General features: G+C 52.3%; 7 protein-coding genes across 7 annotated transcripts; 4 read left to right on the plus strand and 3 right to left on the minus strand.

The window, feature by feature from the left end:
• Nucleotides 1–1,036: 1,036 nt before the first annotated feature.
• Nucleotides 1,037–1,831, plus strand: QC764_709360 (uncharacterized protein; the record flags this gene model as incomplete). Its single annotated transcript, XM_062950558.1, has 1 exon — nucleotides 1,037–1,831. One exon carries the CDS (start codon nucleotides 1,037–1,039, stop codon nucleotides 1,829–1,831), a length of 795 nt encoding a protein of 264 aa, XP_062796583.1.
• Nucleotides 1,832–6,224: 4,393 nt separating this feature from the next.
• Nucleotides 6,225–10,689, plus strand: BNI4 (bud neck involved protein). The gene is made up of 4 exons (XM_062950559.1): nucleotides 6,225–8,486; nucleotides 8,597–9,575; nucleotides 9,629–10,005; nucleotides 10,060–10,689. Exons 1-4 carry the CDS (start codon nucleotides 7,419–7,421, stop codon nucleotides 10,105–10,107), a joined length of 2,472 nt encoding a protein of 823 aa, XP_062796584.1. The 5' UTR covers nucleotides 6,225–7,418; the 3' UTR covers nucleotides 10,108–10,689.
• Nucleotides 10,690–12,016: 1,327 nt separating this feature from the next.
• On the plus strand, nucleotides 12,017–14,003 carry DUS1 (tRNA dihydrouridine synthase; the record flags this gene model as incomplete). Its single annotated transcript, XM_062950560.1, has 2 exons — nucleotides 12,017–12,409; nucleotides 12,473–14,003. The coding sequence occupies 2 exons, from the start codon at nucleotides 12,017–12,019 to the stop codon at nucleotides 13,958–13,960; spliced, it is 1,881 nt and encodes a 626-aa protein (XP_062796585.1). The 3' UTR covers nucleotides 13,961–14,003.
• Nucleotides 12,146–16,417, minus strand: QC764_0104550 (uncharacterized protein). Its single transcript, XM_062941105.1, has 2 exons — nucleotides 15,187–16,417; nucleotides 12,146–15,126 (listed from the first exon to the last, which is right to left on the minus strand). Exons 1-2 carry the CDS (start codon nucleotides 15,449–15,451, stop codon nucleotides 14,024–14,026), a joined length of 1,368 nt encoding a protein of 455 aa, XP_062796586.1. The 5' UTR covers nucleotides 15,452–16,417; the 3' UTR covers nucleotides 12,146–14,023.
• A 1,201-nt stretch (nucleotides 16,418–17,618) lies between these two features.
• On the minus strand, nucleotides 17,619–18,710 carry QC764_709400 (uncharacterized protein; the record flags this gene model as incomplete). Its single annotated transcript, XM_062950561.1, has 1 exon — nucleotides 17,619–18,710. One exon carries the CDS (start codon nucleotides 18,708–18,710, stop codon nucleotides 17,619–17,621), a length of 1,092 nt encoding a protein of 363 aa, XP_062796587.1.
• A 1,310-nt stretch (nucleotides 18,711–20,020) lies between these two features.
• On the plus strand, nucleotides 20,021–21,049 carry QC764_709410 (uncharacterized protein; the record flags this gene model as incomplete). The annotated part of the gene is made up of 2 exons (XM_062950562.1): nucleotides 20,021–20,060; nucleotides 20,085–21,049. 2 exons carry the CDS (start codon nucleotides 20,021–20,023, stop codon nucleotides 21,047–21,049), a joined length of 1,005 nt encoding a protein of 334 aa, XP_062796588.1.
• A 245-nt stretch (nucleotides 21,050–21,294) lies between these two features.
• Nucleotides 21,295–24,002, minus strand: QC764_709420 (uncharacterized protein). Its single transcript, XM_062950563.1, has 2 exons — nucleotides 23,416–24,002; nucleotides 21,295–23,360 (listed from the first exon to the last, which is right to left on the minus strand). The coding sequence occupies exons 1-2, from the start codon at nucleotides 23,752–23,754 to the stop codon at nucleotides 21,411–21,413; spliced, it is 2,289 nt and encodes a 762-aa protein (XP_062796589.1). The 5' UTR covers nucleotides 23,755–24,002; the 3' UTR covers nucleotides 21,295–21,410.
• Nucleotides 24,003–24,006: the final 4 nt, after the last annotated feature.

A 24,006-nucleotide genomic window follows, 5' to 3' on the forward strand; every position in this document is an offset into this window, starting at 1 on the left:
TCCCTCCAAGACCCCTTTCCTGCTGAGTAATGTAATCACCTTAAACCAACATTGCCATCAAAGCGTTTCTCATCGTCTGCCCAAAAAAGGAAAGTTGCGAGGTTACATTGAAGATGATCTACAAACTCGACACAGTTGACGATGCACACCCCGCATAATACCCGGCTTTCTTTCCGGTTCAGAATGAACAAGCTTTTGGGAGGAAGTGCCTAGCGATAAATGGGAAGCTCAAACGTTGGGGACCACTGCAAAAAGTGCTTCTCGGGGAATTATTTTGTGATTTGCGGTTGGTGTTTTGGAGGTCCAAACGGGACGGGAAATGCAAAAGAGTGAAGGTAAGGGGTCTTGAGGGTTTCTTAGTTTATTGTAAGCTTACGGGGTGTGATACTAGGGTGATACTGTTCATTCTGATCTCGAAGCAGCGTGCGTTATGGTATCTTCATGTTCAATGGCCGGATGTTACATGCTGACTCTAACCTTACCCACAGACCCATCTATCACAGCTTCCCTGGCAGTCTATACCACTGTGACAACCTCCCACTACACATCAATGCTTTGTGACTGCAAATGCGGCTAAACACACCGCCTTGCCAACAACCACTCCCGAACCCTGGGATCGTCATGCAGTGTATGGCGATCAGGGAGTTCACGATGACAAAAGAGCATTCTCCATTCGACCGAAAGCACAGCAGCACGAGATGTCGTTGCATTGAGGTGTGAGCGGACGGCAAGAAGGTAGGACTTTCTCGTGCGGATGGCACATCCCGTGCCGCTGTCACAGTTAGTATCAAACATCAGACGGAAGGGCAGGTAGGTGTCTGTGTGGGCTGTCAGGAGGTTAAACACCCAAGGGTCCCTGAGCAGAGTCAAAGCTGCCTCCTATCCGTCCTTCCTGCTCTTCTTCTCCTTAACTCGAGGCACTGCCTTTACCTTCCGTACATATCTTTCCCAATGATACCGATACTCGCCTCATTAGTTTCACCAGACCAAACACACCCTACTTAAAGTTGACCATCACCTCAGCAGACACAACAACATGAAGCTCCCATGCCTACCTCTTCACCTCCACCACCGCCATCACCTCCTCCTCCTCCTCCTCCTCCTCCCCCTCACCCTCCCATCAGCCTCCTCACTCCCAGTCACACCACAACCCGGCCCCTGCCCCCTCCTCCACATCCTCTCCGCCCGTGAGACCACCGCCCCCCCAGGCTTCGGCTCCTCCATAACCCTTACTCAACTCCTCCTCTCAACCTTCAACCACTCCTCCCCCCCAACCACCCACCCAACCATAACCGCCGAAGCAATAGACTACCCGGCCCTAGGCGCCAACACATCCGAATACGCCGCCTCAGTAACAACCGGAACAGCAGCAGTCATCAAACGGCTTTCTACATTCAACGCCCTGTGTCCAGAGACAATACTCATCCTCCATGGGTTCAGCCAGGGAGGGCAGATCATAGATGATGCGCTTTGCGGGGTGCCTCATGATTTTACTGGACGAGGAAAACCTGATGAAGATGGGGGACGGGTTGGGAGGCCTTTGGTCAGGAGGGAGGTGCAGAGGAATATTGCGGCGGTGGTGTTGATGGGGAGTCCGAGGTTTACTGGTGGGAAAAGGAGGGGGGAGAAGGGGACGGCGAGGGTGGGAGGATTTGCTGCCCGACCGGAGGGGTTCAGCTGTCCGGTGTTTGATGATAGGATGGTGAGTTTTTGTGATGAGGGGGATCCGTTTTGTTCGGATGGGGAGGATGAGGAGGTTCATGGGGGGTATGGGGGAGTTTATGGGGGGGAGGCGTTGGGGTTTGTGGTTGAGAGGGTGCTGGTTGGGTGAACTTGGATAGAGTTGATATGGGCTTTTTTTTTTTTTTTTCTGACTGGCGTTGGTTATGGGCCGCGAATGTGTCTGGATGATGGGAACTGGCTATCTGAAGCATAGTAGTAATTGGGATCTAAATCTTGGTTCGAGTTGTGATCAACTCGGAAAAGAAGTGTAGTGCCGTCGCTGGATGAACTGCATGTATCTCGGATGAATGACTCGAGTTGCTCAACGTCCCGGTGCTCATTGGGTTGAATAGGATTGTGCTTAGACCTATCAAACGGTGATATCAGCATGAGATGAACTCAATGAGTGATGCACTGCAAACCAATATGAGTGAGTCTCAACCAGAGCCATCCTTGTTCCATAGTCCCCGCCACAAGCTCCCACCAGATGATCCTGACTCGGCCTCAAGATCCGATATCAACGCCGTTGAGCGTTGCTTTTCACAGCCACTCTCATAAATTATCATGATATGGTTTGTATGAATACCCCCAGATATTTAGAATTAAATTGATGCTATCGGTTGCAAGCGAGTCCCACGACAACAACCATGCAACGTTCGATTCTCAAAATCCGCTGGAACCTTGATAAACATGGGTCAAGGACCAGGGAAAGAAACGTTTGCTTGGCATTCGCGGGCATCTGCCCCACACAGTGATGAGTAAGCGAGCAAAGGGAACCACAGTTACTGCGCAACAACACCTCACCACGGCACAATGATTGCAACTTCTATTCGTATTCACCGCCTGTCTGTCATGGTTGACGACGACTTGCGAGAGTCTGAGCGGGCCAGACAAAAGAGGGCAGCCCCATTGTCAAACAATTGCCAACTCGTGGTTTGGTGGCAGACCAGGCCTGAACCAATCACGAAGCCTCCCGGCACGGGCACACCATCTCAACCACAACCAGCCAAGGGGGTGGCCCGCCGCCCGCTCGGGAGGCGCTTTGCTTTTTCTTCACCTCGAGCAAGACATCAACAATGCACATCCCAACCACCTCACTCGAGCAGGCCAGCATGTGGCTTCCCTGCCTGCTTCCGAGGAAGAGATCTTTGCCATTCACGTCAAAAGATAGCAAAGATAGTGGCGTCCAAGGTGCCTGTATACCAAGCATCGCCGGCAAGGAGCCAAAAAAGGCCAGGCATTGGTCCCGTCACACGGCTTTCCGCCCACACGCCGCATCTCGTCCTGCCCGAAAGCATCCCACCCTGCTCGATGCTCGCCGCCGACACACACCACCTTTTTCACAACACCGGCCGAAGACTCGCCGTCATGATTGGCCAATGCTTGGTCAATATGCATCATATAGAGCGGTACCTTGAATGTTGCCCGTTTACAGCGTAAATCACAGCGCTAGGTGGCTTGCCTTGTCCGTCCTGAGAAAGGATTGCCGCAGCAAATCACAGCTCTCCAAGCCAACCTCTCTCGCTTCCAGGAACACACTCTCTCTCAAGAGAGAAGAGCGGTGACCAGCAAACGTCCGAAACGATGTCTTTTAGAGCTTTTCCATGCCAAGCAACGCGGCCTCTTCTTGTTTCCGTCTTGTCGTTGCTTGATCCTTCCAGAAGTCTTGCATAGGCCAAAAGCTTATCATTGGATGACAACCATTTAGGTAAGCAGGATTGAGAAAAGCTCCGAGACAAGAGAGCCTCGTTTTCGAGAGGGGAAAAAGCCGGGTTGATCTGCAGGCAAGTTTTCTGGTTTTGCGTCAAAGTGTGCGTGTCTCATATGAAAAGAGAAGGTGAGAAAGAAGGAATCTTTGTCCGGACGAACTCTCCTCTCTTTCTGAATGAAAAGGCCCGTCATAAAAAAAAAAAAAATTCAGATGGCGTAACCCGCATGGACACTGAAAACGTTTGGATTATAGTGTATGCCCAACTCACCCACATGCAGATGGTCAAAAACCCAAAGTTGAGCTTGGGACGAGCGGGTAACCGCTGGTCCGGCCGCTTTTACCAGCCTCTTGTGACAAGTTGACAGTGACAGATAGCTGTACTAGAGAAGTCAATGACGGTTGAGCTGACGTCTAGAGGCATATTCGAGCTTGTCACTCAAAGCCCTCTTCACAAGCCAGCCTTTACCAATCCTCTAGGTCATTGGGCACACAGACTCTTTCGATTTTCAGGGTCCAACTGCAACACCCGAACTCCTTGCCTCCATACTGACGTACGCACTTTACACTGAACTTGGTTTTCTCTCTCTCTCTCTCTCTTTCTCTCTCTCTTTGGATCAAATCACGGACATTCTCTTTGCTGACAGTGCCTTACATGAAAGCATGTTTCTGTAAGGTAGAGTTTCAGATCCCGCTGTGCAACCATGTCCCCCCCACTCTTTACCAACCTGTTTTGAGAGCTTGCAGCATACTCTATTCATACAGAGCCAGATTCAATTTGTTGTGAAGACGGCTGGGCTGTGTGTGGAGAGTTGTCGTGCCTCCGCCGCACGCGCTGAATTTGATCCTTTTCTCAGAACGGGAGATCTTGTGCCGCACGCCTGCTGGATGCGCCCCCCTTATTCTGGAGATTGGACGGGGAAAATATTGGGAGAAACTATTAAAGGGTTGGCATTCTGCCCGGTTTCGATGTTGGGTTATCTATCTTCAGCTTCAGAAAAAGGTTGGCTTGGGCTAAAGTCTTTTTTGATCTTGGGTTGTTTGGGTAGGCCTCGGTCTGATCGATCTTGAATGTTCAGGAGTGCTTAGCTATAAGCCCCACAAGGAGACGACGTCAAGGATGGTTGTGGATTTGCAATGAAAATGATGGGGATAGTCGGAAGAATTTAGTGTAGGGCGGAGTACGTCATGATGTTGGTAAAGTCCAAGAGAGCGATATGAAAAGCGAGCCTCAGATGTGCCTCTCTTGGCAGGTAGGGCTGGCTGTTGGCCGTTGTTGTTATTGGTGTTGTTGTTGTTGGCATTATAAAGGGAAAAAGAAAATCGCGAGGCTCTTGTTTATTATGTCTCTCTTTTTCTTCCTCCGCCCACGAGCGGCACTGCACAGAAAGCAAAAGAAAAAGGGGAACAAAGTTGTTGTTGATGGCCGAACGCGACAGGCGCCACGCCACACCATCGCCGACCCGAGAGGGCCTTCCTTGCTGCATTCAGTCATCATCGTCGTGGATGTATAAAACATTATTTTATACATGCAGTGCGAGTGTTTGCAAGTTGCACATGCAACTAGTGAGGCTCATTAAAACCTCCTGCCGTCTCCATGACTTGAGTTTCCTGATCTGATCTGTGGAGCTTTGCTTGCCCATCAACGGTGGGTGTGGAGAACGGTTTGACTTTCAACACTGTGTTGGCAAAGTGGAAATGAAACGCGAGGCGCGATTGCCAAAAGAGAGCGTGACTGCAGGTTTTTGAATGGAAAGAGGTTATAGTGTGTACATGCGATGCGACTCTGGAAGAGAGAGCTTGGAAGATTGCATATGCGAAAGGAAATAATATCGGCGGGATAATATTGAATAATAACCTTAATAAAACAAGAGATAGCAACGGCCGGTGCCTTGTCCACGTTGGGCAGGTTGGTTCCGTGACTGGGCATTTCCCCAGGCAAACAGACCGCTGACACATTCACATTGCTCTTTGGAGGAAGAGAGGAAGAGAGAGAGACTATCTCTGCTTAACGGTTTGACCGGAACGAGAAATTGGAACGGGGCGGTGGTCCATCCGGCAATCCACTGGGGCGATGAGGAATAAATTCCGGCTCCATTCCAGTTGATCCTCCGGGGCAGTGACTGAGATGGAATAGGATGAACACAGTAGCCAGCAACAGGCAGCGGCTTGAAACATATAAACTGGGAAACTTCTTTCTGTGAGCACTTCGTAGTGCAGCTTCTGCAAGGAGACGTGGATGGATTTATGCACAAAAGCCGTGTAGAGTCGCCTCGGTGGGCTCGTCGCAAGGAGATGGGGAAGACCCTGGCACCCTTGCACGGCGACATTTGGCCTGCAGCATGGGCCCTGCTAGCGCGCCTTGGGTCAATGCTCGTTCCTCCCTCGCTGGCCAATGGGCGAAGATGGGGGGATCAACACATGGCCTGAGGGAACAGAGGAGGAGCTTTGGGTCCGAGGTTTAGGAGGTTGGAAATAGGTGGGGTGAAGACAGACACCGTTTACATTGACAGTTTGCGTTGCTGAAACTGAGATCTGAGATTTCATGAATCGAACAGAAAGTCAAGATATACTAATGAGAAACGGTAGTAGTAGGTAATTAGATCGGATATTGATTTCTTAGTCTGGGTAGGTCAGACTGTACTGTATGAATAGCCGGTGGGTGGAGTGTCTTGGTTCTTGGCCGGCGCCCGATGCACGGAAAGAGGCCGACTCGTTCCCTCCTGGTTCTGGCGTGCACCGCCGTCCCAAGCCGTTGCCCTGTCTCAACTAGTCGCTGCACGTCTGGCCTCCTCCAGACAGCCCACGACAGGAGACACCAGAGGAGAACTTCCCTAGGTTCCTCACACTACACCCAAATCCCATTCCCAAGTCCCCTCTACCCCCAATCCCCCCCTCTATTCCCGTCCCATCACTCTTTCTTTCCCACCTCACCGAACCGACGACACGCTCCGGCCCCCGATTACGAAATTTCCTTTTTTTTTTTTTCGACACCACGACCTTCGCCCTTCTGTGCCTCGCCGTGTTTCGAGAAAGCGCCCCTTCCACCCTTTCACCTTTCGATTCGCGTCCGCCTTCTACAAGCTCCCCATCTCGGCCTCTCTCTCTTTTTTTTTGTCGTTAACGTCCCAACTCGAAATCTCAGTCTCGCTCGCCCGTGTCGTCTCATAGCATCTTGTCTCTGGGCTGTCTGTTTGCTTGTCTACTACGCATCTCTTTCGTTCTCGGTTCGCTATTTGTCCTCACGCAGAGACGAACCACACAGAAAAAAAAACATTGACCACGCCGTCTGCTCGGACCAGCTTGCTCCCAACTCCCATCCGATAATTCTGGCCCTCCCCGATGTCCCGTCTCCAGTAACGGCCGAATTTGCAGTTGTCAGTCGTGACGCGGCACTGCCTCTACCCCATACTCCTTTCCCTCAACCTGCGACTCCCGACGGGTTGTGACCGGGCTTGAGACCGCCAGACCAGGCAAGAAAGTTCACGGTGACAGTGGGCTTCTTCTTCAGAGACGGACAACGTCATCTACCTCCCTCTTTGGCCGCCGGGCGACCTTCAGTTCTATAGTGTCACCATCGTTAAAAAAGGTCTTCGTACCACCATACACGGGGCCTCGATTTATTTGAAAAGGCTCCGTTCTTGTCAACGCAATTGGCAGGTGAGTTCGATGCTGGGACTTGTCGTCCCCCCCATTGATCAGCACAATTGCAAAAAACAACAACGTGGGGGTCACCTTGCCTTTTTCCAGCAAACACACATTTCTGTCCTCAGTTGAGCTACGCACTTTGCCATTGTCTTTTTCCCGAGCCTCTTGATGAATGGTCTCGCTGACAGACTCCATGCAGAAACCCTGCCTTAATATTTTCGTTCAACCTCGCAATCTGCTTGTCAAAGTTTGAGCACCGTCGGGCAGCTCATCTCTCCGAGACTTTGAACAAGAACATCCATCTAGTTCTGCCTTGGATCTGAACAGATCTCCAGATATCATGGCCGCACTGGTACAAGGATATCCACAGCAATCTGGGACAGTCACAATGCTTCAGACCAGACCGGCCTCAGCCTCGGGCATGCTGCCAGTTCAGTCGAATGCGCAATATGCTCAGGGTGGAGCTCATAGAAATAGTATCCACGGTTTGCCCACAGGAGTGGCTTCTCCTGTGGTGTACCGTGGCGGCTCAGGGTCTGTCCAACCTTATACCTACACAGGCACACCCAGCCTTAATCCGACGACACAATGGCAACAGGTCAGGTCACACCGGACATCATCCTCGCCAGCAGTGCCGACTATCCAGACGCTGGACTATCTACAGCCTGGTGTGGCCCGCTCCCGGTACGCGGCCAGCAACTCCATGACAAACTTGCCTAGTACGACGTCCATCAGTTTGACGGGTGCCGGGTCTCGGGATGATTCAGCCCTGCCGTCATCAGGAACACGCAGAGCCGGTGCGCAGGCATCACAGATGAACGGAACATCGCTGTCGCCACCGATTGCACAGGCGGCGCCGCGGGTGTCACCGGAAAGATACAGGAGAACTGCGTTGCGGTCTTCTGACTCGGCGGGCTCGGGCCTAGGGAAACAGCCCCAGGAAACGGCAACCGCTGGGCGTCCAGGCCACACTCGGAGTGCATCGGATCAAAAGCCTGTGATGCTGCGGACTCCCCAGTTGCACCAGATGAACAGGCCAAACAGCTATATCGGCTCCGTATCTGGGTCGGCGATTGACGACATGGGGTTTGTCCGCGGTCAGGGACAAGAGGAACCCAGAAGAACTCGCAGACGCAGCTTGCCCGCATTGGATTCTGCCGGTTTTTCCACGCCCTTGACCCCGCCCGAGCTTAAGCAGCCGGAACTACCAAGCCGTCCAGATCGACCAGCATCGGCCAAGGTGGCCGAAAAGAAGAACAACAACCCCAACAAAGCTGCCAAAGCTGGAAGCAACAAGGCCGGCGACAGAAACAACAGCAGCGCTACTACTGATGCCCGTCTTGGCAGCTCGGACAGCCGGTCCTCTGGCCGCAGCGCTGGAAGCAACAATTCCAGAGCTTCCTCTTCTGTAAGTGATTTCTGACCTGCATATCTCGTGGCTGCATTGTCCAATCACATGTTATGGCGGCAATGTTGGGGGTTGGATCAACCAGCGCTAATCATCTCCTACCACTTTAGTCGGCCAACCGCAGCGCGAAGGCTTCCAACCCCACCGGAAACCCCGCCCCGTCTTCCTCCTCGCCTTCTGAGCAGACGGGCAACAGCCAAGATTATCCCCGGCTGGTCAACATTCCCCCACGAAGTTCATCGTCCGATGCTGCAACTCCGAAGCGTGCCGTCAATTCGTCTCCCCTTTCCAAGGCAATGGGCACGGAGACTGAGAATGGCGTTTCGGCCGATGCCGCCGACAGCGCGATTCAGGAGGCCGTGAAGCCGACCACGCCTCGCGTTGAGAGTCCGGCCGCCAGGCAGCTGGCTGCCATCAACGAGAAGGGAGGGAAGCCAAAGAACAAGACATCGAGACTTAGGAGAGCCTTCTCCTTTGGCAGCGCGGCAGAGTTCCGGAAAGCGGTACATGCTAACAGCGAAGCCGCCGAGAATGGGCCAGGCAAGCTCCAGAAGGAGCAGAGCCAGGAGGATGCGTACGAGACGGAACAAGCCCGCATCGCCCAGCGACAAGAAGAGGCTGGCATCGGCAGCAACATCTACGGCGGCAGACTCTTCTCGGGATCGACCGATAACCTATCAATCTCATCAACGGCATCCTCGGCTTCGATTATGATTCGGAAGATGGGTCGTGGAATGAAGAAGGGCGGTCGTTCCCTTGTCGGCCTTTTCCGGCCTAAGTCCATCATTGGTGTGCCGGCCGCCGATGCCAGGATGCCCGAGGCCATGGAAGCTACCGTCTCCATGGTCAATGTCGAGGCCGAGCGCGAGCGTGTCAATGTGAACGCCGACCCTCGAACGCAAGCCGGTGGCGGTACCGGCTTCCCCCGTCTCGAGCGAAATTCCATCGACGCCGCCAATGTACCCACACTCGAAGCGGACCCACGATCTAGCACAGGCACAGACAGCTCGGCAGCCAGAAAGAGCATTGTTGGCGGTGAGAAGGAACGTGCCGAGGTCTTGGCTGCTGTCCGAAAGGGCATCTTGAAGAGTACGTTTGTTCTTTTCCGGTGAAGAGGCATGTTGCTAACATTGTTGCTTTAGAAGACCGCAATGGCTCCGCCAGCCCATCTCCACGCGGTACAGAACCGCCTCATGCTCCTAACGTCACCGATTCCCCTACCTCCAGCGCTCCCAGCACCCCCAATGATGAGCAGCAAGGACACAGACGGACTGCGCCTGTCGCCATTGGCAGTGAGGATTACTTTGTTTCGGCCCTCCGTCTCCGCCAGGACACCAAGAGCGCGCCCGGAACCCCTCAGGGCAGCCTGAAGCGCAACGCCACCTTCAGCCCCCGCATCATCACCTTTGAGACATGGCCGAGCGGGGAGTACGATCGCCGTGGTGACATCGCGACGTGCAACCGCCTGACGCCAATGCTTGCTCAGCAGATCAAGGAAGAGCTGAACACATTCAAGATGGTGGGTCTCCTACTGATAATTCGAGCGATGCATGAGATGCTAACAACCAACCAGGAGATGGAGGTTCACGAAAACTCCAAGATTTACACGCATTTCTTCTAATGATTCAAGACGAATGGCCCGCACCCCTTTCAAGCACAGCAGCACCTCTCTCGGCTCGATTCTCTTTTTTCTGCACCAAGGGCGGCGAAGACGACCTCCCGTCGTGTATTTGACCAAAGGATTTGCACAATTCCCAGGCGTTTTTTTCTCTCATGGGACAAAGCATAGTAAGGTGTCATGGCGTTGATTTAAGTCTTTTTTTTCTTGTTCTCACATTGATCTCGACAAACTTTTTTGTTTCTCTTTATTTCCGTCTAGAATCTGGCACACAGCAGCACAGCGAAATTTAATTACAAGCGGGGTATGGAGGTGAATACGGCCACGGGTTCACCTTGATCCTTTTTCTTATTTTCCTAAACGAAATTATGTTTCTGGTTCATTCAACGAAGTGGGGAGATGTGTGCGTGTGTGCGTACGTGGTTGAGAGTTGAGTACTGTCTGTCAGCGAAAGCGAAGCGAATTGTATCTTTAACAAGCAGAGATGTGGCTAGAGGTGTAAGGGTTGATGGGTGATGAGTGATGTTGAAAGACAGAAAACAGCGTGAAGTTTTTTAATAGATGTGTCTGGTGTTTTGACCGGGGAATGGTGTTGTGAGGAGGGGGAGTGGCGTGATGTTGTGGTGGTGGTGGTGGTGAACTATGGAGGGAGTTGAACAACAACAGGGACGAAAGAGACGACGATGAAGAGGAACAACTACAACAACATCAACAACACAAACAAAACACAAAGCAAGTAAGGGGAGAAAAAGGCAACAAGACGTAATGGTGATGGTGGTGTGGTGGTGATGGTGGGTGGAGGTGATTTTTTTGTCAATTCGGCATTCAGAGACAAGTTCAAAAATACATATATCATTTTTTTTTCTTTTCTTTTGCGCTTTTTGGGGGATGTTTGATAGTTGAGGTGTATCTTGTGTGAAGTTGCGGAATGGGGGAGGATGATGATGGTGAGGGAGTGGGGGTAATTCTACTGGGTGTGGTGGTGGTGTAAAGTAGATAGATATTATTGTCGAGTTGGAATGGGATATATGGGTTTACAAGCTTGACGAGTAGTGGTTGTGATGTGTTATCATCAGCTTAATATTTGGTATATGCGAGGCCGTTATAGATGTGCTGTATGCACGGCGCAACCGAGCCGGGCCAAGGTGGGAACTAGTTTCCTGAAGTTTACGAATGGAAACTGGCCGTTGGATGATGACCTGCCTTGCTTTTTGGCTGGCGGTGCTTTTGGCTAACGGTCGCGAACCTTGCAGTAGCTTGGGGCTGAAGAGTGGGATGAGGGGATGGGGATGGGGAAGATCGAGATGGGATTTGTTTCTATTGGGTTCTACGGGGACAAAAAGAAACAACAGAAGAAGAAGAATTCTGTCGATGGTGTGCAGGTGATCACGACCCGAGTTGGGGATATCCGGTATCTTTCACATGTATGATGATTGTCCCTCTGCAGCAGCAAACGACCGAGCCCCGTCCGTGTTAGAATGTGTAGGCAAACCACTTTACGGGAGTGGGCTGGTCAAGTGGTGTCATAGATCGCCAGTATAAATATATATATATATATATATATATATGTACTGCATGAATAGTCATTCTCGTATGCAGGACCACACTACCACTTCGGCGTCCTCCCACTCCCCGCGTGTCCGTTGCGTCCGGTTCTCCGTATGGGGGTTGGTTCGTCTGTGAAATACGAACTTTTTTTTTTTTTAATGATCTGCCTGCGCACAAGTGTGAAGAAAGGGTTTGTGGGGGTGGGTGCCGTGCGTTCAGGGGTCTTGAAGGAGGGACAGTGTGAGTTTGGGGAGGAGCTAACTGTGCTTGGGGCCTCGAGAAGTGCATAGGCCAATCAGACGCGGCGCGCAAAGAAGTGTGGGTTCAGCCTTGCAGGGCTGGCTGGGTGAGAAAGGCTGAGATAATGGGATTTTTTTTTTGTTTTTTTTTTTTTTTTGGAGGGGTTGCGGATTTGCGATTACAACGAAAATTGAAGGGAAGATTTGCGACGACGACGACGACGACGACGACGACGACGACAACGACGGAAAAGGTGAACTTGGGAAGGGAAAAAATCGTGGCGTTATTTACTTTGGGAAGAAGGCTCCTCCACGCCGCTGGTGGTAGAGGTGGTACCTCGCAGGCTGGTTCTTCTTTCTTCTTTGGCAGCAGAGGGTTGTACTCGACCATGGCGACGGCTCCGACAACAGATGCCCCAGCGGCGGCGACGGTGAAGAAGTTGCACGGGAGGGAGTTCTACGAGAGTATCGGGTCGCCAAAGTATATCCTCGCGCCAATGGTTGATCAGTCCGAATTTGTACGCCCTCCCTTCGCTGCTCATGACTGATTTTTGGCTGACGTGATGGTTTTTTGCTTCCAGGCCTGGCGTATGCTCTCCCGCTCATTCATGCCCCCCGAGCTGCAGTCAAAACTCCTCGCCTACACCCCCATGTTCCACGCCCGATTGTTCTCCCAAGACGCTCCGAAGCCACCCTACAACAAATACCGCGACTCGCACTTCCAGTGCGTCCTCCCCAAAGACCCCGCCACCCTCTGGCTCGACGGCAACCCCCTTGTCGGCGACAGGCCGCTGTTTGTACAATTCTGCGCCAACGACCCCCAGCACTTGCTGGCTGCTGCCTTAAAAGTCGCCCCCTACTGCGACGCGGTAGACCTCAACCTCGGCTGCCCGCAAGGTATCGCCAAAAAGGGGCACTACGGCAGTTTCTTGCAGGAGGATCAGGAGTTGATTTATAGGTTGATCAACACCCTTCACGAGAATCTTCCCATCCCAGTAACGGCCAAGATTAGGATTTTGGAAACAAAGGAGAAGACGCTGGAGTACGCAAAGAATGTGTTGAGTGCCGGGGCGAGTATATTGACTGTTCACGGGAGGAGGAGGGAGCAGAAGAGCCATTTGACGGGGGTGGCGGATTGGGAGTATATTCGGTATTTGAGGGATAACCTACCGGCGGAGACGGTCATTTTTGCGAACGGGAATGTTCTGGAGCACGGGGATATCGAGGAGTGTATTGCTGCTACGGGGGCGGATGGGGTTATGTCTGCTGAGGGGAACTTGTCTAACCCGGCGATTTTTGCGCCTGAGCCTCAGCCGGGGGCGTTTGAGGATGAGTTCTGGAGGGGGAGGGATGGGAAGGGGGGATGGAGGGTTGATGCTGTTTTTAGACGGTATCTGGATATTTTACACAAGTATGTGAAGGGGGGTGAGCCACCGGCGAGGAGGCCATTGTTTGTACCTGGGAAGGGGATGGATACGGAGTGGATGAAGGAGGAGATTGTGATCCCGCCGAAAAAGGGGTCGAAATCAGAGGCATTCGGTAACCCCAACTATGGTGCCCTTCAGGCGCACATGTTCCACCTCTTACGGCACTTTGTCTCAAAGCACCATGATGTAAGAGATGCATTGGCTAGGGCGAGGTTAGGAGAGTTGGAGCAGTTTGAGGGGATATACAAGATGGTTGAGAAGAAGGTTGCGGAGGGACTCATCGAGTACGAGGAGACGGATGGGAAGTCGATGGAGGATCCTGCGGAGGAAGAGAGGTTAAAGAAGCTGGTGGAGGAGATGGGTCCGGCGGAGACGAGCGCGACGGCTATTTTGAGGTGTAAGAGGCCTTGGTGGTGTGTGCAGCCTATCATTCGGCCGTTGCCCAAGGAGGCGATGGCTAGAGGTGCGATTCAGCCGGGGAAGAAGGATAAGAAGCGGGTAGCGGAGGAGGAGGCCAACGGCGGTGAGAAGAGGGTGAAGGGCGATGAGACAAAAGGGGGGGATGCTAAGGTGGTAGAGGCCGTGAAAGAGGAGCTGGAGAAGCAAACGGAGTTCCAAACGAGCGAGCTTGTTAGCGGCTGAAATTTCGAGGGAATATAGATGAATAAATGATCATTACTGCAAACTGGGCTGGGTGTGGGTTCTCTACCTGATGGTGACCATCTCATAGTTCTCCAGCGGCTTTCTGGCTTCAAACGCAATTCCATCCATGAACTCATCCACATAAGCAGGACCAATTACTTTGTAACTTCCATCACCCTCCCCTGAATCCCTCGTAACGACAGGAGTTGAACCCCCAAAGAAAACAAAAACCTTGTCCCCTTTTTCCGATGTCATGGGCGCAATCCCCGCCGATACACCATCACATCCCGGTACGGTAGCAGTAACCAAACAAGCGCCCTTCCAGGCCTCGGCCATGGAGGTCAAAAATACATTGGCTGGACCATTGGCTAGACCATTGTCGGAAGTGCCCCTAGATGATGACCCAAGTGCGGTTAATAACTGAGAAAATTGTTGTCGGTGGTCGAGGTTTTCGCCGAGCCACTCGGGGTACAAGTGCCCACCCATCAAAGTGCGAATGAAATCGGCACGGCCGAGATGATGGGTTGCATTGTATCCAAAATGCGAGTGTGTCCGCTGTATCAAAGTACGAATGTCTTGGCGTGCTCTGGCAGGATCAATAGAAGTGAAAGAAGGCCCCTGGAATCCCAATCTCTCCATCATCCTGTGGTCTGCATCCAGCTGGGGCGCCAAGGCCTCGATATCGACGCTTGGGTAAACTTGCTTGATGGTGGCCATGTGTATTCCTGCGACTTGAATCGCAATATCATCATTGTTGAACAGTGGGTGTTCCGGCGTCAGCCCTGAGAAGCGTCTCCCTGCTTCGTGACGAGACCAAGTACGTGTCATGAGGGGAGGCAGGGTTAGATCGGGGACCCAGGATGGTAAATTTGTGTCACTTTGAAATCCTGACTCTGACTCTTGCCCAGCATCAACCCGTCCAGGAACGAGGATGAAAAGATCAGGCCCATGATGCTTGAGGAAGGCCTTGGCGAAGTCTTTAAATGCCGTGCAATGATGAAGTGTGGTGTCGATAGTAATTTGCGTCCGGATTTCCGGACTGACGAGCCCGAGTATTCCATACACTCTGTCCCTAGGCTCGGTGCAATCCCGTTGCCGAACAAGAGTGACCACCTCGAGATCGTAGTGACGAGAATCATTCCGCTTCTGGCAGCGAACAAGAGTATCTGCTGTTTTTATTAGTCAACGGCTTAACCACTTCCTTGAATGAAGAGCAGAAATCATACCAAAAGGCTTCAGGGCCCCATATCCAAGGCTTGCCCTTCTAGCCACACCTATGCTGCTTTGGCACTCTTCCGGACAGCGCAAGTACACGGTGGCTAGTTCATCCCAGCTTTTGATGGAACGACCGCAAACCAGCCGTGCACTCCTGGCCAAGAGAACCTCTTGTAGTGTCCATGTGCGGGTAAACCACTGGCGTTGTAAGAGGGCTTCATAGTCTTCCAAGTGGCGGCTGTACATACCCAGCACCACGAAACCCTGTGTTCTCATAGGCGGACACCGCGTTATCGCAATGCGAACTCCCTCGTCTTCTCCAGGCTCTCTTCCATCTTCGAGTCACCGTCACCAGCCCAGATGGTGATGAGTTACGCCTCTCTATAGATGTCACCCATCATTCCAATCTGGACACCCTCCTCGTCCTCGTCTTCCTGATTGATGCATATCTGATCGATCCAGATCCATTGAGGGTGCCGGATGGCATCCAAGCCTCTGAACACTTGAAGAGCCTTGTGAAGTTCTGGCCAAATGTCCAACTGGCGAGTCTTGTTTACTCGTATATTCTGTTTGGGCTCAGGTGGTCCCCAGCAGTATGGAAGGGCTTGGTAACTTAGGCACTTGCTGATCGGGAATGTCTTTAGTTTGAGGGAGATCAGCTCACTGTTTTCCGCACTCTTGACCTTCTTGCCCTCCCTGGCTCTCCACTTTCTTCCCTTATTACCCCCTTTTCCTCTTTTCGTTTTGGCTGCACCCTTCTCTCCTCCCGCTTTTCTTGTGTCTTTCTCCCTACAGCGTGGTAACAGTCTGAGAAGCCTGAACTCGGTGGGATGAAGGGGTACGTAGAGGGAGGAGGACATGGCCGTTGGGAAATGGTGATGTCCAGATGTCAAGCGTTGGTGAAAAGACAATTCAAGAGGATTATAATGGATTTGGGTTGCGATGGATACTCAACTGCACTTATAATCGTCTCTCCCGACTTGAAAGTCAGAGAAGGCTCTCATGCGCCAACCCAGCCTGCTTCCAACACGGCAGCTATACTGCAGCGCCAAGGTCTTCATGTCGAACATAGCGCTTATAACCACCTCTCAGTGGTCACAGAGGCTACTTCCCGACAGAATTCGGAGGTGTGACGAGGCTCATGATTAGACGATGTTGTAGGATTGAACTGAGTGATTGGTGGTGCCTTGTTGTCGCAGGATGGCTGGCCAGATGTAAGCAAACAGTGTGTTATAAGAGATCGTAAAAGGCAGAAAGAAGCGAGAGGGACTGCTTGTGAGAGGGAAGGCACGGGTTGGTCAACAACCCACGGTCGTCATGTGATGCAGCCATTCCATTCAAAGCAAGAGAGGGAAGGGACAACCACGTACCTTCCAACAGCTCCAATATCCTTACCAGGGCACCCTTGTGATCAGGTCAAATGGTAAGGATGTTGGGGCTGTTAAAACTCGCCCCCCGCCGGGGGGCTTGCAACCGATAGCCCGCAAGTTCGATTCCAAAGCAAACCTCTCTCGAGGGGTTTCGTAACCGGCCACCTCTCTCAGAACGCTGAGGGGGTTGACCGGTGAGCTTTTGCTTTTTCTACCTATATTATCTTAGGAAGATGATGGCTGTGCTTCATTTGTTCCCACTTAGTCAGTAGTACCTTTGCATATGTTGAATATATTTGGCGACTTTTCGGCCGGGGCTTTTTGTTGTTGACCATTGTTGCTTGCTCTACTTCTCGTACCTAACCAACCCATCGACCTTAGATTTCAGTTTATTAGTCTGGAATTAATAGGGTAATTATCTGCGAGTGTTGATGATATTGAGTTTGCCATCGTTGTTGTCGTTCCATGCCAATTTCAGCATCTGTCCACTTGATGGTTTTTTTTTTTTTTTTTTTTTTAAAAAAAAAAAAAATCTTGCCTCTCCAGTCAAGTAATCATACTCTCTCCCTATTCCCCTCTCTTTCCTGAAGTCCCAGCTAGTGATCATACCTGACCTGCTCAGAGAAGCAGCAAAAAAGGGGGGTGAACGCCAAGAGATCTCAATGGAGTCGAGTGGACACCATTAAAAAGCACAAAAAACATACAACACCAGGGATTCCCCAGTGGTCACCCACCTGAGTACTAGTCTGGCGATCAGCTGTTTGACTCGGGCAGAGCGGACGGGATGCCGTATTTTCAGCTGTCTATGGTCGTATGTGATGTTTTGGGAGCGAGAATTGGTTTATGACTTCCTTGCCTGATGGCGAGGGTTGAATGTTTCAAGAAAGTCATGTTCTTGAGGCCCGAGTGAGGTCTACCGCAGGCGATATTGACGAATTTAATCCCATTGCACCTACAACCGAAATCATAAACTGACAGAACTGTTCTTATAAACATGATTCCTATAATCTAGCAAACATAAAACTACCAAACAATTCCTTCCAAACGCCAAACACCCGTTAAACAACCCCTATTCAAGCAAGCAAAAACAACACCGTCACCATCATCACCGGAACCCACCCCGTAAATACCCCCGCCCCCCGCCCTCCCCCATTGCTCCAAAGCATAACCGGCCTCCCCACCTCCGGCGACCCGTCAACACTACAAACCGAATGGCACACACCCTGCCCCTGCTCCTGTCTCTTCTCCGGCTCAGTCGTGTTATACAAAATCTCAAACCACTGCAACTGCAAATACGCCGACTCCCCCACCGTCATATTCCCCGTCCACTCCCCCCCATCGCTCCACGCATTCAAAATAATATTGCTCACATCCTTCGGCGTCTGAAACTCAATATTCGCCACCTGTATATCATTCACATACCACGTCGTGCTCCTCGGCGTCCAATCCAACCTGTGAACAGCCCAATCTGACCACTCCAGCCCATTGGGCATGGTGGCGTTTTTGCTGGCACGGACTTCAACATCCCCCTCACTGTCCAAAGAAGGCTGGTTGGTGCAATGAATCACGTTCTTGGGGTCGCTGGTGCGGATTTCCAGGTCGGATTCTTGTACTTGGTAGTAGTCCTCCGAGTGGCGGTACGTAAACATGGCTGTGATGGCACCACGAGCGCCAATCGTGCGGGCTAACATCCGGATGGAGACGAATTTGAATTTTGCCGAGAGGGATTCTATCTCTGCTGTGGTTTGGAACTTTTGGAGACGCTCGGTGCGGAGTGAGAGCCATGACTTGGGGGAGGAGTCAGCGTCGTGGTTTGCTTCGAGGTAAACGTTGTTTGGTGAGTTGACCATCAGCAATGTAGAGTCCTCGCGGATGCCATGGCTGTTGTTCCAGTTGCTTATCATCCAGAAATCCGTCCATTCGGTCGAGTTGAAGAAAGGGCTCGTGATAGGTGCGTCGGATGTGTCCTTGACCTCTGTGATGACTGGGGGTACGCTTGCGTGGTGGTGGTGGTTTCGAAAGTCGAAAAAGCGATGTTCCTTGAAATATGCTGTTTCATTGCCTTTCATGAGATAGCAACCGCATCTGGAATCCTCGGTGAGAGGTGCTTGTTGTGCATTGACTCCCACAACACCGCCGAGAAGGAGGAGGCTTAGAATCTCCATTGCGATGTCGCCCCAGTCCAGGGGTATTTGAGAATGACAGGCTTCGTGTAAAGCAATATGACGTGATATAAATGAAAATTAAGCCAGTACAGGGCACAGGAATGAACTAGGAGAAAAAAGAAATAGGAAGATATGCACTCATGCATCAGTATTTGCAAAATAAGCTAGGAGAAGTGGCTTGAGAACTTCATATACCGCCAAGATCCCAGACCGGTTTTCAAGTCGTTACGGACCGACGGGAACAGGCAGGGCCGTTTGACCAGCTTATAAGTTTGCCCAAGTAGACTTTTTGTAGTAAGATCAAACCACAACCTTCTTCAATCTATTGGTCAATGCCTGGCTGGGTAAGTAGGATCCAGGCTTGAATAACACTCTGTCTCGATGGGTGGTATCAGGGGCACTTGCCCCGACGAATCAGCTTCAGTTTGAGCTGATCGAGGCAGCGAATGTGTGGTATAAGAGTGAACCAGGCCCCAGGATCAGCATTCTTCCATACAAGGCGTCCATAGTGGATGTCACTGTTTATCCGGCTAAAGGGTAGCCAGGCCGAGATCCTAAAAATGGAGGAACGGGAAGAAAGAGAAACTTCGGGCATGATGCTGCGTAACGTGGGTTCGGTGCTGTGATATGTTTTCCAATTTAGTAGGGAGAGAAGAGTGGGATTGCAATTATTCTGGAACGTGGCCTGAGGATGAGAATTGATGGTTGGTTGTCCATGTTCCAGATTGTTGAAAATGTCATAAGCCTGGAGGAGTGTCGGGTCTCGTGTCCCTTCATGGAAATGACAACCGAGAGTGCTGTCGATGCGAGATATACAGTGGGAGAAAAACTGTCTGAGCCATGAGAAAGCACACAAACCATCGAGCTTGAAGTGATGAATTGCTTAACTTGTCGTTGGGAGTTTGAAGAAGAAAGTGAAATAAGCTTTCGTGATCCCCACCTCGAGCTTGGCAAAAGAGCTTAGCTTATGGTCCAATCAAAACACCGTCATTGGCTGATGCATTTAAGCAGGGCTTTTCTGACAAACATGTATAATGCAATTATCCGCAGCCATACCTTACCCAATCGGCTACAGGAATTTGATCTGCGATTCTGGATCTCGCCTGTCTCCACCGAAACCGAGAGATGCACTGGAAGCGCGATTGAAGGGTCTCGATTTTCCAACTCCAAGCTTGTTCCCTTCGTTTCGAACTCGCATTCTTCCCGGCTCTCCCCTCAAGAAGGTTGGGACGATCGGCAAACAATCAACCAACTCTCTTGAACTCCGAACCCCAAAACGCCCTTCCAATTGACAGCACCACTACATCACCATGTCGACGCCAGCCGAGACCGAGTCTCCAGCGCCTCCAGTTGCGCCTCCAGTTGCGCCTCCAGTTGCGCCAGAGGAGCGCATCGAGAACGCAAACGCGCCTCCCCAGCAAGAGACATCGCCTGAAGCAGACCTTAAAGAGGCGGACCAGACTGCCAAAGCTGTTCCCCCAGCCGATGAAGCCAACAGCAACGAACCAAACCCCAATGAATCAACCAGCTCCCCCAAAGATGCTGAGGAGACAGTCACTTCCCCCAGAGAAGGCTCACCCTCCCCATCACAAAGCTCATCCGACGAAGAAGGCGAAGTCTCCGAATCAGAAGCCGACCACGACCACCCACCACTCCCCAACGAGCCCCTCCCCGGCAACTGCCCCCCATTACCAAACGAGCCCCTGCCAGGAGCAGACAACAACAACTCCTCAGCCCTCCCCGCCGAACCCACACCAGCCCCCGAACCGGCAGACGACGGCTGGGAATACCACTGGAACCCAAACGACAACCAATACTGGTTCTATAACCGCTTCAGCAATCACTGGCAGCTCGAAAACCCCCGCCAATCCACCACCGTCCCTCAAACCGCCCCACCCACGGCACCAACACCCTCCCAAACGGACCCTACCTCCATCTCCAACCCAACCTCCATCGCAGGAGGCTACAACCCCGCCATTCACGGCTCATACGATGAAAACGCCTGGTATGCCGTCAACGCGAGGGCGCTGCAGCAACAAGCGGAGCAGAGTGTTATCCCCCCTGCACCGGCGGAGTATGCTGTGGGCGGTTACTTTAATAAACAGACGGGGCAGTGGCAGATGCCGGAGCAGGGGGCCGAGAGGCATTCGGATGAGCAGAAAAGCAGGAGGCAGCTGAATGCGTTTTTTGATGTGGATGCTGCGGCGAATATGCATGATGGGAGGAGCTTGAAGGCGGAGAGGGCGGGGAAGAAGCCGAGTAAGAAGGAGCTGAGGGAGTTCAAGGAGAAGAGGAGGGCGAGGAAGGAGGAGAAGAGGAGGGCTTGGTTGAGGGATTAGACTTTGGGGGCGTTTTTGCTTGGTGGGTTTTTGATTCTGGTTTGGGCATTTTGGTGGGTGTTGGCTGGTAAAATTGGCATAAAGGTTTGGTTCTTGTTTATGAGGCAGGCAGAGAGGTCAAGGGCGTTGGGGAGAAGGGGGGGGGGTTGTTTTTGGGATGTATGTAGTTCGGCCGGGGGAGGCTGGGCACCATGGAAATGTATTCAGGGAATAGGGTTTTGTATGTACAAATGGAAGCGAGAAGTAATTGACAGTGTTGATCAATTTCGGGTCGTTGTGTGTGGTGCATATGAAACGTCTTGTGTACAATGTATCATGTCTTGTATACACCCCCCATTCTACATCCATATTTGGACCACATCTACTCATCATCTTCTTCCTCGTCCTCATCATCCTCATCATCAAGCGACATATCAATCTGCACGCTCCCCTCATCATCACTATCGCTATTCTCCTCTTCCACCTTTTTGGTGTCAACAGCCACAGCAGCAGCAACAGCCACCCTCTTGACCTTTGTCTCCTCCCCCACCTCCAAACCCCCGCTGCTCTTCCTCTTGAGCGGTGACGCGGCCCTCTTCTTGTTCACAACAGCGGTTTCCGTCTCCTTGACAGTAACAGCAAAAGGGTTCACCTCGGCAGGTGTGTCATCATCCACCTCCATTGCCTCCTGAACTGTACCATTTGTGACTGCGGTTCCCCAGCTGGAAACAACAACTCTCTTCTCCTTCTCAACAACAGCAACAACATCAGTTTGCTCCCCAGCGTCACCCATCTCCTCATCCGCCGCCTCCTCGCCCCGGAGCTGTCTATCCGCCAACAAATCATCGAGATTGGCAGAGGGGTCGTACTCATCCGTGTTAAGCTGCGCGTAACGGCCGGCACGGACGAGGTTGCTGCGGACAACCTCCACCTCTTTTGACGTTCCAAACTTTTGAACGAGAAAAGGAAGGATAGAGGGGTAGTACCGCCCTCTGGAGTCTTTATACGGTTGCAACACCGACGCGAGCATAGCTTCTTTGTTGGAGGATAAAATAGCGGTGCGGTCGACAAGGGAGCGGATATCGGGGGAGAGGTGCGGTTGGGGGAGGTGGGAGAGGAATAATGGGAGGAGGGTAGCAGCCGAAGCGAGGAGGGAGGCTGGGAGGGGACTGAATAAAGACGCTGGGGTGGCGGACGGGGTGGAAAGGAAAGCGTCGGCGTTTCCTTGGACGGTTTGCTTGGCTTTTTCGACGGGGAGGGTGGGTTTGGGTGCGTCGTCTAGGTGGCCTGCTGATAGGAGGATGTCGTGGCAGACTTGCCGGATCAAGGGGGTTAAGGAGTCGACTGTCAACCTGGGAAGGGTCGGGCCGGCGAGTGTGAGAAGGGGGGAGGCAAGGTTGTAGACTTTCTCGCGAACGGCGGGGTTGGTGCGGTGGAAGGAGAGGACGCGGACGGTGTGGTCGGTTATGTCTGTGGAAAGAGGGAGTGCCGAGTCGGCGAGTCGGCGGATGGCAGAGCCGTGGAGACGGAGGACGGCGGTGTGGATGTCGGGGAGGACGGTCCAGAGGTCGGCCTTTTCGTCGCGGCTGATGGAGGGGTTGGTTTGCATCGTTTCCTCGGAGGAGGGGCTGGGAGGGGTGACGAGGGTGAGGCGGGTGGTGAGGTCGAGGAGCTCGCCGACGGGGACGGTGACGGGGGCTTTGGTGGGGTTGTCGAGGTATTCGGCGAGGAACTCGAGGAGGCCGACCAGGCGCTGAGAGCCTGGCTGAATGCCCTCCCAGGATGGGAACTCGTCGACGGAGGCACCGCCGCCAGAGGGGTCAAGCTCATTGCGGACTGGCTGAGGACGATAACCAGTGGACGATTCCCAGGATTCGACAACACCGCGGAAGATTTGGTCGGCGGTGGCATGGCAGTCGAGAATGGCAGCTTTGATAGACTTGACCCACTCGTCACTGCTTCCATTCTTGGGGGCGGTGTAAGAAAGGAGGATGAAAAGCCGGCGAGAGCTCTCGCGGAGAGCATGAGGAACCACAACAGAATCAGAAGTAGTTGGCGCAACGTAAGTCCTGAATGCGGTCTTGATTTGACCGGCGAATGGACGCAAAGTGGTGGGGTACAGCATCACCAGCTTGGACAGAGAGCTGGCCACGGTCTCAATCACGCTGGTAGGGGTTGATGGAGACTTGACCAGCTGAAGGCAAGCTGTGACAAAGCTGGGAAGAGTGGGAGTGGCCATCTCTCTAATCAAAGTCGGGTAGCCCTGGAGTAGCATGTAGATCTTGGTCAAGGTGATAACGGCCAGCTCCTTGGAAGGAAGAGGGTCGATTTTCTACAGAACATGTCAGTATTAGATCAGTAATTCTCATGCTGCAATAGATACACACTTGAGCAACACTGATCAAGCCGCGAACCCAGGGGTCGGCAGCCCTGAGGCTTTCCCATCCTCCCACATCGACAACAGCCTTGATCAAGCAGACGGCGGCAAAGCGACCCGAAGCGTTTCTTCCCGTCAAGAGCGTGGTGATGTGTGTCCTGAGCTTGTGAACAAGCATAGGCGTCTCAGCGCCCTTGTCCCTTCCTTTTCCAGCATCTGAAGCAGAGAGTGGTTCACCACATCTTAGGACGTGTCCAACCAGAACTGGGCATAGTCTTGGGAGTTGATCGGCCGGTGTCGAAGCGAGCCTGCGGACAAGTACCCGCAGGTCTGATGGGGGTGATGCCATTAGATGTTTGATGTCTGCGAGTCTCTGCCTTTAGAACTGTGGGGATAGACCGTACTCGTGATGATGGTCCTAACTTTTGATTTCTGTCAAAATCAAGACAAAGAAACTATTCCCACGTGTGAGTTGGCGCAATGTTGGTTTATTTGTGGTGTTTTACTGCAAAAACATTTTAAAGATGTTCTCGCTATCTTATCGGTAACTTTTCCGCTAGAGGTACCGAAATGCGGGACCCTGGCTGGCTTGGCCGCTGCA

The sequence above is a fragment of the Podospora pseudoanserina genome, assembly GCF_035222485.1.
Source record: "Podospora pseudoanserina strain CBS 124.78 chromosome 7 map unlocalized CBS124.78p_7, whole genome shotgun sequence".
Lineage (NCBI taxonomy): Eukaryota > Fungi > Ascomycota > Sordariomycetes > Sordariales > Podosporaceae > Podospora > Podospora pseudoanserina.

Coding starts and splice junctions, on each gene's coding strand:
- BNI4 (XM_062950559.1), top strand. CDS start 7,419: ATGGCCGCACTGGTACAAGGATATCCACAGCAATCTGGGACAGTCACA. Junction 8,487..8,596: donor ATTCCAGAGCTTCCTCTTCT/GTAAGTGATTTC, acceptor CTACCACTTTAG/TCGGCCAACCGCAGCGCGAA. Junction 9,576..9,628: donor CCGAAAGGGCATCTTGAAGA/GTACGTTTGTTC, acceptor TTGTTGCTTTAG/AAGACCGCAATGGCTCCGCC.
- QC764_0104550 (XM_062941105.1), bottom strand. CDS start 15,451: ATGAGAACACAGGGTTTCGTGGTGCTGGGTATGTACAGCCGCCACTTG. Junction 15,127..15,186: donor TGGGGCCCTGAAGCCTTTTG/GTATGATTTCTG, acceptor TAAAAACAGCAG/ATACTCTTGTTCGCTGCCAG.
- QC764_709420 (XM_062950563.1), bottom strand. CDS start 23,754: ATGGCATCACCCCCATCAGACCTGCGGGTACTTGTCCGCAGGCTCGCT. Junction 23,361..23,415: donor GCTTGATCAGTGTTGCTCAA/GTGTGTATCTAT, acceptor CATGTTCTGTAG/AAAATCGACCCTCTTCCTTC.